The 16004-nt window shown below is 41.3% G+C and overlaps 1 protein-coding gene and 1 long non-coding RNA gene across 5 annotated transcripts in view; one reads left to right on the top strand and one right to left on the bottom strand.

The window, feature by feature from the left end:
- LOC149975193 (uncharacterized) overlaps positions 1 to 16004 on the bottom strand; it is a 356113-nt gene that overhangs the window by 77907 nt on the left and 262202 nt on the right. The gene's annotated exons all lie outside the window — the stretch shown is intronic.
- The window catches only part of LOC110497689 (A-kinase anchoring protein 6), a 197822-nt gene that overhangs the window by 93725 nt on the left and 88093 nt on the right, over positions 1 to 16004 (top strand). For all 4 annotated transcript variants that reach the window (XM_036954675.2, XM_036954676.2, XM_036954677.2 and 1 more), the window contains 2 exons: positions 7421 to 7560; positions 12804 to 12924. In XM_036954675.2, the coding sequence (XP_036810570.1) occupies positions 7421 to 7560; positions 12804 to 12924 (261 nt within the window). The remainder of the gene's footprint in view (positions 1 to 7420; positions 7561 to 12803; positions 12925 to 16004) is intronic.

Genomic DNA, 16004 nt, shown 5'->3' with positions numbered 1-16004 from the left:
AATATTGCACATCGACTGGATTCTGGTGGATATTTCGTATAAGGAAACAAGGATGTCCAGAGCTAAAGGGATGAGGAATACTACCTCACCACAACCACTACTATAGCACCGCAGCTTCAACCCAGCACCACCGTCCCCCATCTGGAACAAATACAACAAATAAGGAATAGAGATACAATGAAGCAGAGAAATCGAATCTAACTTGGCCCCAAGCACTTACCTGGAATGTGCATATAATGGTCCTGGGCATTTGTCATTGTGAATCGTTCTGGAGTTTTGTCCTACTGTTAACGAAATAGTAAACTTGGCCTTGTGCATTATGTTCCAGCTTTATGTATCAATCTTTACAATTGCTTTCTTTGTCTTATTGCTGGAATCAATTTCTTTCCTGTGATTGCCAAGAAGAGCATTTAAAAGCGGTTGCTCCACGGTTTGTTTCTGCCTCTCTCTTTTCTCCCCTTTGTTGTCAATGGCTAAGAGGTGTGCTGTTTGTGGAAAGAGCCACAAAATATTAGCCTTGTTTCATCAAATAACTACTGAAGTAGGATCATCTTTTGATTTATCAGATATATTCGATGTGTAGCTCTTGACTAGAATCTAGTCAAGGGCTATGAAATGTAGGTGTTTACTAGACGTCGCTGTAGTATGACGGCACGTTGTAATGACTGACTTGCTGCTACAATATGAGTCAGAGACAGGCAGACAGGCTGGCAGGCAGGCTGACAGAAAGTCTGGCAGACAGGCTGGCAGGCAGGCAGACAGAAAGTCAGGCAGACAGACAGTGTGTGATTCAGGTAGGGTTTTGTTACAGAACCTGCCCAGGCTCCTACCATGCTTGTTCTATCTCTCTCCATGCGTTGGCACTGATGTTATACTGCAATCTGCCCACCACTGGGTCTCAGGGAGAGGCAAACGTGAACATTACGCCAACTCTGATATCAAGGCTTGATCCTGCGCCTGTTGACTTATTTATTTTCCTCTACAATTCACTTTGAAAACCTTCACTCCTTTCATCCAACAACACCCCAAAAACATTCGTTTTAGCTCCCCGAACTCAAAGGAAGGCATGTTGTCGAGCAGCTAGCTCTGATACCAGCTTTTCTCCAATTTAGAATTAAGATCAGATTTTTTATGTTACTTAATTATTTCCTAATTAGTTTGCATGTTAATTAAAATGGTGGCTAATGTTAATTACCTATATTAATGCATTCTCAGTGTAACACCTGCCTGAAGCGCTTGGCTCTGTTTTAGAAATATCTTCATCTGAGCTGTTTGCCGGATGCCGCTGTGCCGCCTCTCCTCTCCATGTTGAAAAGCGGCGTGGAATTGATCTCAGATGGGCTGCTAGGGATGTGTACTGAGCCTGTGAAGGATTTCTGATTTCTGTTGTTTTGAAAGATAGGAAAAAATATTTATGTGTATGAGCGCCAGGGACAAACACATATTTGAGTGCTGTCTAATACACTATATGGGCGTGTTGTTACTGGTTCAATCATTAATGGTGTTTCTCACAGACATACGCTGTTTTCATTGTCTCATATTAATACTGTTAAGATATGCCTAAAATAAACAAACTTTTCTTGACTGTGTTATGACTTCCGTATATGCATCTCGATGTATTCGCTCACATGCCTGTTCAGATGCTACATAGTCTTGTATTGCTAACCAGAACCATATTAGATAGACGGTCAGTAGTCTGACTGTGTATTAGATAGAAAAGGATGATCACACAATCAATAGTAGCCCTACCTCCCTAATCTATAGTGGGGGACAGTGTGTGTGTGAGTTCTGCTGGTGTTCTCCTCTCCTCTTCACACTGATGTGTCTGTCTGTCTCTCTCTGCTGCTGTTTTGACTTCTTGGAAGCCAGGGATCAGCGATTAAATGTCACCTTTCAGCAACAACATTAAATAAGAAGCAGCAATTTAGCTCCCTAGCAATTGCTAATTTCACGCCCTGATAAATGTTGCAGGAGCTAAACCTTTCAAATTCCCCTAAGATATTTCTTAAAGGTGCAGGAGCATATGTACGTAGTGTAACCCGTATGTTTATCCCTGGGACTTTACCGCCAAGGTCAAAGTCCTTTCGGTGGAGATGCTGAATAAGTCAGCCAGCCCAACTCTGTGCCATTGCTTTATTTATGCAGACGTTTCACCCCTCTCATGCTGTCCAGTATTCTCATCCTGATGATACCATGACGCTAGTCAATGCAAAGGCTTTCTGTTAAATCATTGTACTAAACGAGAAGAGGGAAATAACTGTGACCCTCATCCCAAAGAAACATGGAGAATCAATCATAGCAATCATAGTACAGTATACTGCTATTTATAGCTGTGAGAATCCCATATACTGTACGTAAGAAAGAATGAATGAATGAAAGTTGCACATGTCAGACCACACTTTTATGATAATAGTTATTTTTGGCAGCCTCATGATTCATGCCAGGAGACCATACTACATATTAAATCCAGACTTTATGTCTAGTGATTTGAAAGTAATAGTTTTCAAATGAGTTTCATGTTTTCCAATGGCTCCTCAGAGAGCCACAATCTTGAAAATGATCCTCTACAGCATGTTTCAAATGGAAACAAATCGGAACGTTAAAGAAAATATTTTTCCTGTCATTTTTTTGTTGCAGAAAACAAGTTGGAGACAGTGCATGGAATTCCACATCACTCCTCTATTGATGATCAGGATTTCAAAATGGTGGCCTATTCCCATAAGGGTTGTTGGTTGTTTTGAAGGTGAAGCTTCACTGTTGTATGTGTAAATTTATGAGATACTTTAATGGAATCCTCAGCCGTTTACAACTCCTGAGTTCCAACCCCACAGCTCCCATCTGAATTTATTTTCTGAGCATGCTTCTTCCATCCTTCCATCTATCTGTCCGCTCCTTTCTGATACAGCCTCAGCACAGCACAACACATCAGGATGGCCCTGATGGGAGACATTTCAAACAAGCCAATGTATGTTGTGGGTGTTTGAACACAAGTCGCGGGGGCCGGGGTGGTTGGCGGTGACTTCCCACAGTTTTCAATCTCGCTGCGATGCCTCTTGCATTCAGAGAGGACGATAAAGAAATAAACCAACCCAGCTTTATGTCACATTGCCTAAATATACAGTTTAAAAGGCGTCCTCAGACCCCGGCTCTACCGTTCCCATACCGAGTAGTGTTCACCAGAGGCACATACTGTATCTCTCCTCGTTAATTTTGTATTGTTCCCCAGCTGGTTCAAATCAGACCAGTATCCTGTTTGCATTGCAGCCACAAAATTCCTTTTTTCTTTCTATCTCTTGTAGTTTTTTCGGGGGTCTCAGAAGAAAGACAAAGGGAAAAGCCGTTGTTGCACAATTCTGTTTTGATGATTTTGATTCAAATGAATTTGCCGGTGTGTTTTTATTCGAAACATCTGGTCCTCCAAACAGCCCGTGGACATTCTTGTAAGTCTGTGATTCTTCCCTCAAGTTTATCTCTGCCTTCAGTATCACAGAACTTGTAGCTCCTAGCTCCTTGTATTTGCAGATGGCATTTCTATTTGTTTTATATCGATCTTTGAGGGATATCTCATTTTTACTCTATTTGACCTATCTTTCCCTTTTACAGGTATTAGTGTGAATGAATGAGAACTTTCATAATGTACTCATCCTGTATGTATCCACTCAGGATGTCTTTTCCATAAGGAGTACATTAAGTGTATGAATTTTGCCTATACGGTTTAATGTGTTCTATCTCAATAATATAACATATGCTATTTAGCAGATGCTTTTCACCCAAAGCAACTTAGTCACGCGCGCATGCATTTTACGTAGGAATGGAACCCACTTCCTGGTGTTGCAAGCGCCATGCTCTACCAACTGAGCTACAGAGGACCACAATAAAAATCAAACGAGCAAAGTCGTTGTTACTGTGACTGTCACGCCTGGTCTTGGACTTTAAATCTTCAATGGACTAAATGTTGAATCAATCCGCAGTACTGTTGTTGCATCTTTCTTTGTTCGTTTCATTCATGCCAATTGTACGGGAAGGTCAACTCGATTCGATGTTAAAGTTCAGGAACACTTTCAGAACCACCAGCAAGGGATGTATCTATCTATCCATCTTTCCATCTAAGCTGTGTGAAAATATGCGTATTGTCGACAATATGCATCACTGTTTCACCCTAATCATACTGCATTACAGCCATATTGATATTTTCAAAGGGAGTATGTGAGTGCTGGGAGCTACGGTTGTATACATCACCACATATCCATTATTGATGACATCATCATTACCCTCTCCTGCCTGGTCTGATCAATGAGAGCCTATAGCAGAACCAATCATTGAAACAGTATGTGAAGGTAACAGTATCTGAAAGCAGAGGAAACAGGTGATGATGATGATAGAACTCTGACTGCTTGGATGGATGGAGGTACGGTTGATTGACAGTCGAAGCAGCAGGGGTTGCCCCTGGAGATATCTGGCTCTAGAAAGTAGTTCTGAGGCCCAGTATAGTAAATTGGCCCTGGCATGTAAACAAAAAAACACCTAAAATGACTTGATTCAGCAGATCCTCATATCTGAGTCTGCCCTCTGTCTCCCGAGACAGACCTAAGTATTCATCAAATGATCAAAATGTATATTGATTCCTTTGCACATTAGCAGTTTAAAGGCAGGAGAGGAGTGTTTTGACAGAGTGAGCGAGTGTGCGAGCAGCGCAGGTTTGAATGATTCTGTTTGAAATAAGAATACAGGATGCAGCACTCCGAATCCCCATGTCTGCATATCTGAATAAGCAGAAGTTTAAACAGGCTGAAAGGGATTGCAAGAAAATCAAAACCAACCGACCGTCCGCAGTTCACAGGGTTATTCTCTATAGAGATTCGTCCTGGCAAATCACTGCTCAGAGATGTTATTTTCCAGAAAATAAGTAACATTAGAAGGTTGATGGAAATCACTGTGGATGTGCGGTGTTGATGCTTGCTTTCTCTATCTAAATGGTGAATTGTCTTTTTCTTTAGCGTAACTGTTGGAAATGTCAACACAAAGCGTCCCTCTCCATTTTAAGACTGGAAGGAATTGTTGCTCATACTGTCAATGTGATCGGTGTTTTGTGGAGCGTTGATTCCTGGGTTACTAAGGAAATAATGTTCAGGCAGATCTGGTAGAGTTAGTCATTATGGTATAGGCTTATGGTACAGGTAATCATTATGGTATAGGATTATGGTACAGGTAATCATTATGGCATTCTGTCAGGTACAAAATTATTGGCACCCTTGATAATGAGCAAAAAATACCTATTTATTAATTATTTATGAAATAAATAATACAACTACTGAGCTAACTTGTATGCAAAAAAATATTATATAATTTTATACTCATAAAATTGCTCAGAGAAAGAGATTTTGTTCAACAAGTAATAAAACATATTTTCAAAACGATAGGGGTAAAAAAATGATGGGCACCCCTGTTTTCAAGACCTTTCAATGCCTCACCTTGCGAGGATAACGGCACTGAGCCTTTTTCCAAAATGTCTTTTGAGATTGGAGGACACTTTGGGAGGAATCTTAGACCATTCCTCCATACAGAATCTTTCCAGATCCTTGATATCGTTTGTCTGCACTTATGGACTGCCCTCTTCAATTCAAACCACTGGTTTTCAATGGGATTCAAGTCCTTTCGAGGATAAAAACTCAGTGCCATTATCCTCACAAGGTAAGGGTTTGAAAGGTATCGATAACAAGGGTTCCAATAATTGTGACCCTTATCTTTTTAAGTAAAAAGGATTTACTTGTTAAGCAAAATCTCTTTCTCTGAGCAATTCTATTAGTATAAAATAAAATAATTTTCCAATTTGTTTGAGTGAACTCCAAAAGTATTGGGACAGTGACACATTTGGTTTTGTTTTGGCTCTGTACTCCAGCACTTTGGATTTGAAATGATACAGTGCAGACTGTCAGCTTTAATTTAATATCGAGTGAACCTTTTTACATAGTCCCTCCATTTTAGGGGACCAAAAGTATTGGGAAAAATTGCCTTATACACTGAGTATACCAAACATTAAGAACGCCTGCTCTTTCCATGACATTGACTGACCAGGTGAATCCAGGTAAAAGCAATGACCCCTGATTGATGTCACTAGTTAAATCTACTTCAATCAGTGTCTATGTCGTGGAACGAGCTTGTTCTTAATGTTTTGTATACTCAGTGTAGTTCTGGCTAGTTTGAGAAGGACAAAACAAAACTTCTTCAAGATCCTTCAAACTGGGAAGCCAACCAAATCATGGCGAGTCCTCATACATTCCACGGATGATACTCTCTTCTGGGCCCCGGCCGCATGCACTATCTGTCCTGTCCTCCAATTCAAGGTGTCTGGTGCTAAATTGCTTTTGTCTGTAGTCTGCATTAGTCATTATTGTGTGTGTAAGCAGCTCCAATGGGATTGGGTAATTAGGATCCTGACACGGCGTCCGTGAGCGGGCTGAGTGAATCCGAAATGAAGGCAAATGAAAGCAAATTCCTTCGAGGGGGACGGAGAAGGAGATCTTGCCGCCACAGTTGCGCCCACTAATTTTCTTGGAGCTCCTAGTTAGGTTCATTTCATTCTTCCCAAATGAACAGAGCGGGTTTCATAACACACACACACACACAAATAAATGAGAACGAGAAACCAAATGCATCTATCTGTTGATTTACTTGTTTATTATCGAGTGTGCTTTTGATAGAGAAGCAGTTTGCATTCATGGAATTGTTTGACCTTTGTAGAGGCATCTGTAAAATAGACAAAACGGTTTTGACAGCACACAAACAAAGACAGTTTATACAGTGTTAAGGAGGAACGAGGAAAAACCAAGCAGGGCGGGGTAGTCGTTCATTGGCACAACAATGGCTTCATCTCCATATATTTTGTATGCAATTACAGATCCACTGCGAGGCCTGCACAGCTTTCTGATTGTCTGATGCTCAGAATCACTGATCCTAACAGAAGCACTTTGGTAATGTTGCCGTATGGTGGGATTTGATATTCCTACAGTACAACAGGGCGTTTGTCTAGTGGCCAATCTGTTGGGCTCTTGAGTATGTCCATCATCTTTAATGCATAGGACATCTTATTCCAGTAACCATCCATCACAATTGCTATATCGGTAACAGGTGTTTGTTTAAAGCTAATAACTAATGTTGTGTTGAGAATTATACACTCATATCAACATAATATCTGACAATATACAGAACAACCTTTGTTTTCCAGAATGTCCTTAGTTTCCCAGTGGTAGGTCTTATTCAGTAAGTCACACTGTAGCAAAGTGTTTCCAAACATTCTGAAACCGAAAACAAAAATTAGCGTTTCTTATTGGCATAGTCACGGTGGTCCATCCCTATTTTCCTCTCATTATTGCCAAATGAACATGACCCGAATGTGTCCTTTGATGTGTTGTGTTATCAGGTGGAGTTGCTGCAGAGCCACCATGAGGCCCAGAGGGATGCCCTGGACCAGCTGAGCCTGAAGCTGAACAGCCAGCAGTACTGCACTGGCACCAACAGGAGGACTGGGAGGGAGTACACACAGATGTCCAAGAACAACAGGTAGAACGCCACCATTGACCCTTAGGGCCACCATACTTATGGGGACCTACTTGGTTATGTTACACAGACCCACAATCAGACCTCTTTGATTTAGGTAGCCTACTGTATGAGCCAGCCCAATCTGGTATTTTATCTTGAAAATTGGTCTTTTATCTTGACACAGGGACCTTTATTTTGAAATGGGGTCTTTTATTTTGACATCAAATAATTTACTGAGCTGAGAAAAATATACAGACAATGGAAGCAAGTCAATGATAACTGTTAGTCACTGAGGGTTTGTTTTAGCTACCACTATAAATACTAAAGCTTGGGGACAATGTGGTCTCTTGCAAAGAAGAAGAAGAAGGCTTTCTCTTTCTACAAGAGAAGTTGCTCTGTCAATTTAAGCATTCTGTTTATTCACAGTGGAATGAAATGTCACACACACTTTTATAATTTGGGGGTCACGTTCTTAACATTGTAATCTGGCGTGTACAGCACCACTCTTTGTCACGGCGCTTTTTGACTGTTTCACGCCTTACTTTGATGGTCTCTCTCCCCCAGTGGTTATCGCCAACAGACAGAAGCTAGCTACTGTTTACAAGGTTCTGCTCCACTCACTGGGAAAGACGCACTTAAAAGACTAGGAACTGGAGAGTCATGTTCGTTGTGCTAATGATAAGCAGTGGAAGAGTGAGTGGACTCCCAAGCACAGTGCTATTGTTGTTTGGTAACTGTACAGTACAACATTTTAGAACAAGAATTCTATATACAGTTGCAGTCAAATATATTGGCACCCTTTGCATGATTCACTATTTCTTATAAAATAAGTTGATTTTTTTTTGTGTGTGTTCACGTGTGTTTTAACTTCAAAGTCCAAAAATGGGCTGGACTAAATCATTCCAAATTCAAATTACGTTGGTTGGAGGCACGGGATTCTCGTTTAGTGTGTTATTTATCTCACCTGTGGTAAATTGCATGTGTCTACAGAGTAACCATTCAACCACTTCTGAAAAGAGAAAACAGAACATTCTGCTCCATTGCACTCCATTGTAAACTGCAGGGTGTCAATATATTTGACTGCAACTGTGTCATTCGAAAAAGGCCATGTTCGTCAGTGAATGTTAAATGGATTGTTCGACCACAGATGATTCAACACAGTACCCTCAATGGTAGGTAGCAGAGGAGGCTGGTGGGCAGAAATATAGGATCAAACACATAGTATCTGTAATAGGTACCATTCTATTTATTCCACTCCAGCCATTACAATAAGCCTGTCCTCCGATATTTCAACCCACCAACCACAACTGTTAGGTAGGTTACATTTCAGTGTCTCCTCCCCAGTCAGTCCTGCAGCAGACAGAGAGTGAGTCAGTCTCTGTAACTCAGGAGTCCAGACCCAGCTGACTCCCCTCCCTTGGCTTTGAATCAAGCCTCCTTTTAATCCTTTTAAGCCTCTCATTCTAATGATTTATTTGGTAGAAAACCATAATGATCCTTTGAATTTTAATGACGGCTGCCTGCTCAAGGATTCATTGTTTTGACTCTTTGGCCCTTACCTTTAAATGGAAACGTCTTCGGGAAGGAGCTGTCGAAATCTATAGCCGGGGCTGCCGCTCCTCTCTTCTTGCTTGCTAGCTCGCCACCACCGCTGCGTTTTCAGGCCTGTCGGCTCACTAGCACACCTCTCAACCTTGATAATTACAGAATGGCTGCCAGTCACTGAGACCGAAGCTATTCACTGTATAGTGCACTTCTTTCGGCCAAAGCCCCATCCTATTCCCTATAAAGTGTACTACTTTCCCACCCTACTCCCTATATAATACACTACTTTTGGCAAGAGCGCTATATATAGTTGAAGTCAGAAGTTTACATACACCTAAAAAAACTCTTTTTTTTAAACCACTCCATAAATTTCTTGTTAACAAACTATAGTTTTGGCAAGTCGGTTAGGACATCTACTTTGTGTATGACACAAGTAATTTTTCCAACAATTGCTAACAGACAGATTATTTCACTTATAATTCACTGTATCACAATTCCAGTGGGTCAGAAGTTTACATTCACTAAGTTGACTGTGCGTTTAAACAGCTTGGAAAATTCCAGAAAATTATGTCATGGCTTTAGAAGCTTCTGAAAGGCTAATTGACATCATTTGAGTCAATTGGAGGTGTACCCGTGGATGTATTTCAAGGCCTACCTTCAAACTCAGTGCCTCTTTGCTTTGCTTGACACCATGGGAAAATCAAAAGAAATCAGCCAAGACCTCAGAAACAAAATTGTAGACCTCCACAAGTCTGGTTCATCCTTGGGAGCAATTTCCAAATGCCTGAAGTAGCCACGTTCATCTGTGCAAACAATAGTATGCAAGTATAAACACCATGGGACCACGCAGCCGTCATACTGCTCAGGAAGGAGACACATTCTGTCTCCTAGAGATTAACGTACATTGGTGCGAAAAGTGCAAATCAATCCCAGAACAACAGCAAATTACCTTGTGAAGATGCTGGAGGAAACAGGTACAAAAGTATCTATATCCACAGTAAAACGTGTCCTATATCGACATAACCTGAAAGGCCGCTCAGCAAGGAAGAAGCCACTGCTCAAAAACTGCCATAAAAAAGCCGGACTACGGTTTACAACTGCACATGGGGACAAAGATTGTACGTTTTGGAGAAATTTCCTCTGGTCTGATGAAAATAGATGGCATCATGAGGGAGGAAAATTATTTGGATATATTGAAGCAACATCTCAAGACATCAGTCAGGAAGTTAAAGCTTGGTCGCAAATGGGTCTTCCAAATGGACAATGACCCCAAGTATACTTCCAAAGTTGTGGCAAAATGGCTTAAGGACAACAAAGTCAAGGTATTGGAGTGGCCATCACAAAGCCCTGACCTCAATCCTATAGAACATTTGTGGGTAGAACTGAAAAAGCATGTGTGAGCAAGGATCCTACAAACCTGACTCAGTTTCACCAGCTCTGTCAGGAGGAATGGGCCAAAATTCACCCAGCTTATTGTGGGAAACTTGTGGAAGGTTACCCGAATAGTTTGACCCAAGTTAAACAATTTAAAGGCAATGCTAGCAAATACTAATTGAGTGTATGTAAACTTCTGACCCACTGGGAATGTGATGAAAGAAATAAATGCTGAAATAAATCATTATCTCTACTATTATTCTGACATTTCACATTCTTAAAATAAAGTGTTGATCCTAACTGACCTAAGACAGGGAGTTTCGACTAGGATTAAATGTCAGGAATTGTGAAAAACTGAGTTGAAATGTAATTGGCTAAGGTGTATGTAAACCTCCGACTTCAACTGTATATAGGGAATCGGGTGCCATTTCAGGTTTAAAGATATCATACAGGCAAGGATGTTAGATGTTAATTTCCCTCGTTAGTAGCAGGCGGGATTAACACCATCAATTAAAGGGGCCTTTCTATAAAAGTGTCACTTTAAGTGAGATGTGAGGAGTGTCAATAAGGCGTCCAACCTTTCCTTCCTATTGCTCAGAGTGACATGGCGGCTCCAGTGATGGGCGGTGGTGATGAATTAGGTACAGTAGCGCTGCTCTCATATCAGCCAGCCAGCACTCCTCTGAGTGGGGGAGATTGATGTTAAATGGATTTGAAAAGAATAGAGGACGGAAATGCATCCATTTCAGACGCTAGCGTGTCTGTCAGCTCGGCTGGGGCTGTAGTGTGCGGCACCCACCCATCCATCCGCAGAGCACAGACCTAGCCTCCCTACGGTTAACAGGGTAACATTTAACGCATGTCTACTTTCATCGGAGGGAGGGAGGGAATGATCTGGGAAGAGTACTGCCAAAAGGGAGGGTTTGAAGGTTTAGTTTAGTTGAGGAGACATACAGACAGTACAGTATGCTTTGTACACAACCAAGGCAACTGATAGAGAAAGATTCGGACAGATCAAAAGGCTATAATGTAGCTCTGCTAAATGGATCCTGCTGTGTGAGGCTTGATTTTATTCCCTTATTTGTTTGTTTGGTTAGATGCCCGCAGAGATCTTGTTCTACAAGCATTTAGTTTTGTATTAGTGAGGAAAAAACAATATCGCGGAAGGAATATTGTAACGTATTTATCAGTTTAGCTTACAAAAGGCCTACAGCAGCCGCCGTATAATGAGTTGTGGAGTTGAATGCCTTAGGGTGACTTCCTCGAGCTTTGCTTGTCACACGGTTTCTCATTTTCTGTCTCCCCTGTTTTGTTATGATCAGTGACTTCTGTATAACAAGGACTAAAATATTCATATTTTCCCCAACGTCATTTTGTTTCATCAATGTCTGCTTGAAAATGCTAATACATACAGCTCTGCCATGCTTGTTGAAATTACATATGTAGTACTAAGCCAAAACTCAATCCCGCTCCTGTGTTAACTTTGTTTCTGCTATAAATTAAAATAAAGAGGGTGTTGATATTTCCCTCCAGTTTGATGGTTATTTATGTAATCTCATTCATAGTCGTTTCTTTCTTCAGGGACAACTCAGTTGATTGCTTTGTGAATGGAAGTCGAGCGAAGGGACGGGAACGCCATCGGCAGCCTGACACAACTGTCAAAGTGTCCAGAGCAGCCCAGGCGAATTCCAAAACAATTTGAACCACTAATGTTTATAAACATGTAGCCACCCGCCGAGTCTAAAACACCAAACCAAACCCCTGACAGTAATGTGTATGTTTGAGCAATTGCCCTTGTTCCTTTCATAAATATTTGATGTTATTTCATGTCAGGGGCTGGGGAAGGGGAAGGAGGGGCTGGGGTGTGACGGAGGTAGGGAGGAAGGACAGTTGAAGTCATGTTTAATTAAGATGCTTCTGTGCTATAGAGATAGGTGTCACTCACCAGCTGGGTCAGAGATTCAGTGTGCGTCTAACCCTGTTCACACCTTCTGCACCCTCATGAACCCAGCATTCCACTGACGGGCCATGGTAATTACAACCGCTTGTCAAATATTCCCTCTGTAATGTCCAGCTGCCTTTCCCTCTTTTCAACCTAATGGTTAAGCTGGGGAAGAGGTCGGCATTGGTGGGTGGGCGTTTAGCAGGGGTTTAGTGGGATATTTCACAGGGGCGTCGTCTCTAACCCCAGCTCTTCCTCCTTGTCTTCTTCTCCCTCCTCCCTTCCACTCTCCTCTCCCCTCTACTCCCCTCCCTCTCTCCTCCCTCTTCCCATCTCCTCTTCTCCCTCCTTCCCTTCTCCCTCTCCTCCCTCCTTCCTCTCCTCCCTCCTTCCTGTCCTCCAGTCTTCAGGAGTTTGAGTCAGACTTCCAGGAGCTCTGGGATTGGCTTATGGACATGGACTCGGTGGTGACGGACAGCTACAAGCTGATGATGTCAGAGGAGCAACAGCAGTATCTCTACAAGGTGAATGGCTATTACTGGATGCCTGTTACTGTATGGATGTTACTAGCTGGCTGTAACTTTATGTTACTGGATGGCTATATCCTGTTAATGTATGGATATTACTGGATGACTGTTACTGAATGACTGTTACTGGATGCCTGTTACTGTATGGGTATTACTAGCTGGCTGTTACTGGATGGATGTATCATGTTACTGGATGGATGCTATTGGATGGATGTTACTGGATGCCTGTTACTAGCTGGATGTTACTAGCTGGCTGTAACAGGATGTTACTGGATGGATGTATCCTGTTAATGTATGGATGTTACTGGATGGATGTATCTTGTTACTGTATGGATGTTACTGTCTGGATGTATCCTGTTACTGTATGGCTGTTACTGTCTGGATGTATCCTGTTACTGTATGGATGTTACTGTATGGTTGTTACTGGATGGATGTATCCTGTTACTGTTTGGATGTTACTGTCTGGATGTATCCTGTTACTGTTTGGATGTTACTGTCTGGAGGTATCCTGTTACTGTATGGATGTTACTGTATGGTTGTTACTGGATGGATGTATCCTGTTACTGTTTGGATGTTACTGTCTGGATGTATCCTGTTACTGTTTGGATGTTACTGTCTGGATGTATCCTGTTACTGTTTGGATGTTACTGTCTGGATGTATCTTGTTACTGTATGGATGCTACTGTATGGTTGTTACTGGATGGATGTTTTCTTACTGAATGGATGTTACTGTATGGATGTTACTGTATGGATGTTACTGTATGGATGTTACTGTATGGATGTATCCTGTTACTGTCTGGATGTTACTGTCTGGATGTATCCTGTTACTGTATGGATGTTACTGTATGGATGTTACTGTATGGATGCATCCTGTTACTGTATGGATGTTACTGTCTGGATGTTACTGTATGTATGTTACTGCATGGATGTTACTGGATGGATTTTACTGTATGGATGTTACTGGATGGATGTTACTGGATGGATGTTACTTTATGGATGTATCCTGTTACTGTATGAATGTTATTGGATGGATGTTACTTTATGGATGTATCCTGTTACTGTGTGGATGTTACTGTATGGATGTTACTGTATGGATGTATCCTGTTACTGTATGGATGTTACTGTATGGATGTTACTGGATGGATGTTACTTTATGGATGTTACTGTTACTGGATGGATGTTACTGAATGGATGTTACCGTATGGATGTTACTTTATGGATGTTTCCTGTTACTGTATTTATGTTACTGTATGGATGTTACCAGATGGATGTTACTGGATGGATTTTACTGGATGGATGTTACGTTATGGATGTTACTGGATGGATGTTACGTTATGGATGTTACGTTATGGATGTTTCTGGATGGATGTTACTGGATGGATGTTATTGGATGGAGGTATCCTGTTACTGTATGGATGTTACTGTATGGGTGTTACTGGATGGATGTTACTTTATGGATGTATCCTGTTACTGTATGGATGTTACTTTATGGATGATACTGGATGGATGTTACTGGATGGATGTTACGTTATGGATGTTACTGGATGGATGTTACTGGATGGATGTTGCTGGATGGATGTTACTGTATGGATGTTACTGTATGGATGTTACTGGATGGATGTTACTTTATGGATGTATCCTGTTACTGTATGGATGTTACTGTATGGATGTTACTGTATGGGTGTTACTGTATGGATGTTACTTTATGGATGTATCCTGTTACTGTATGGATGTTACTGTATGGATGTTACTGTATGGATGTTACTGGATGGATGTATCCTGTATTGATGTTAGTTTTTGGATGTTACTGTATGGATGTTGCTGTATGGATGTTACTGTCTGGATGTTACTGTATGGATGTTACTGTATAGATGTTACTGTATGGATGTTACTGTCTGAATGTTACTGTATGGATGTTACTGTGTGGATGTTACTGTTTGGATGTTACTGTCTGGATGTTACTGTTTGGATGTTACTGTCTGGATGTTACTGTCTGGATGTTACTGTATGGATGTTACTGTATGGATGTTACTGTCTGGATGTTACTGTATGGATGTTACTGTCTGGATGTTACTGCATCAATGTGTCCTGTTACTGTATGGATGTTACTGTATGGATGTTACTTTATGGATGTATCCTGTTACTGTATGAATGTTACTGGATGGATGTTACTTTGTGGATGCATCCTGTTACTGTATGGATGTCACTGTATGGATGTTACTGTCTGGATGTTACTGTTTGGATGTTACTGTATGGATGTTACTGTATGGATGTTACTGCATCAATGTATCCTGTTACTGTATGGATGTTACTGTATGGATGTTACTTTATGGATGTATCCTGTTACTGTATGAATGTTACTGGATGGATGTTACTTTATGGATGTATCCTGTTACTGTGTGGATGTTACTGTATGGATGTATCCTGTTACTGTATGGATGTTACTGTATGGATGTATCCTGTTACTGTATGAATGTTACTGGATGGATGTTACTTTATGGATGTATCCTGTTACTGTGTGGATGTTACTGTATGGATGTTACTGTTTGGATGTTACTGTGTGGATGTATCCTGTTACTGTATGGATGTTACTGGATGGATGTTACTTTATGGATGTTACTGGATGGATGTATCCTGTCACTGTATGGATGTTACTGGATGGATGTTACTGGATGGACGTTACTGGATGGATGTATCCTGTTACTGGATGGATGTTACTTTATGGATGTATCCTGTTACTCTATGGATGTTACTTTATGGGTGTTTTCTGGATGGATGTTACTGTCTGTATGGTGGTGCTCTACAATAATGGATGGATGGTGGTGCACTATGCCCCATTACGAGGGCCTGGCCTACTAGCTTGTAATCACATTCTCCTTAGCTGTGCCCTGAAAGAGGTGGTGTGTGTGTGTGAGGGGGGTCTTTAGTAATCCTTTTCATGCACCTCCCTACCTCTGACCCCCCACACCATAGCTAACATCCTGATTGCCAGAAAGCTACCATTATCACATTCCATTAGGTGTGATTTCATAAAAGTCGAAAGATCTCTTGCGATGAACGGAAACAAAAGAGAGGGA

This window comes from Oncorhynchus mykiss, chromosome 19 (genome assembly GCF_057628025.1).
Source record: "Oncorhynchus mykiss isolate SJ-2025 chromosome 19, ASM5762802v1, whole genome shotgun sequence".
NCBI lineage: Eukaryota > Metazoa > Chordata > Actinopteri > Salmoniformes > Salmonidae > Oncorhynchus > Oncorhynchus mykiss.
This window is presented reverse-complemented; position numbering and strand designations above follow the sequence as displayed.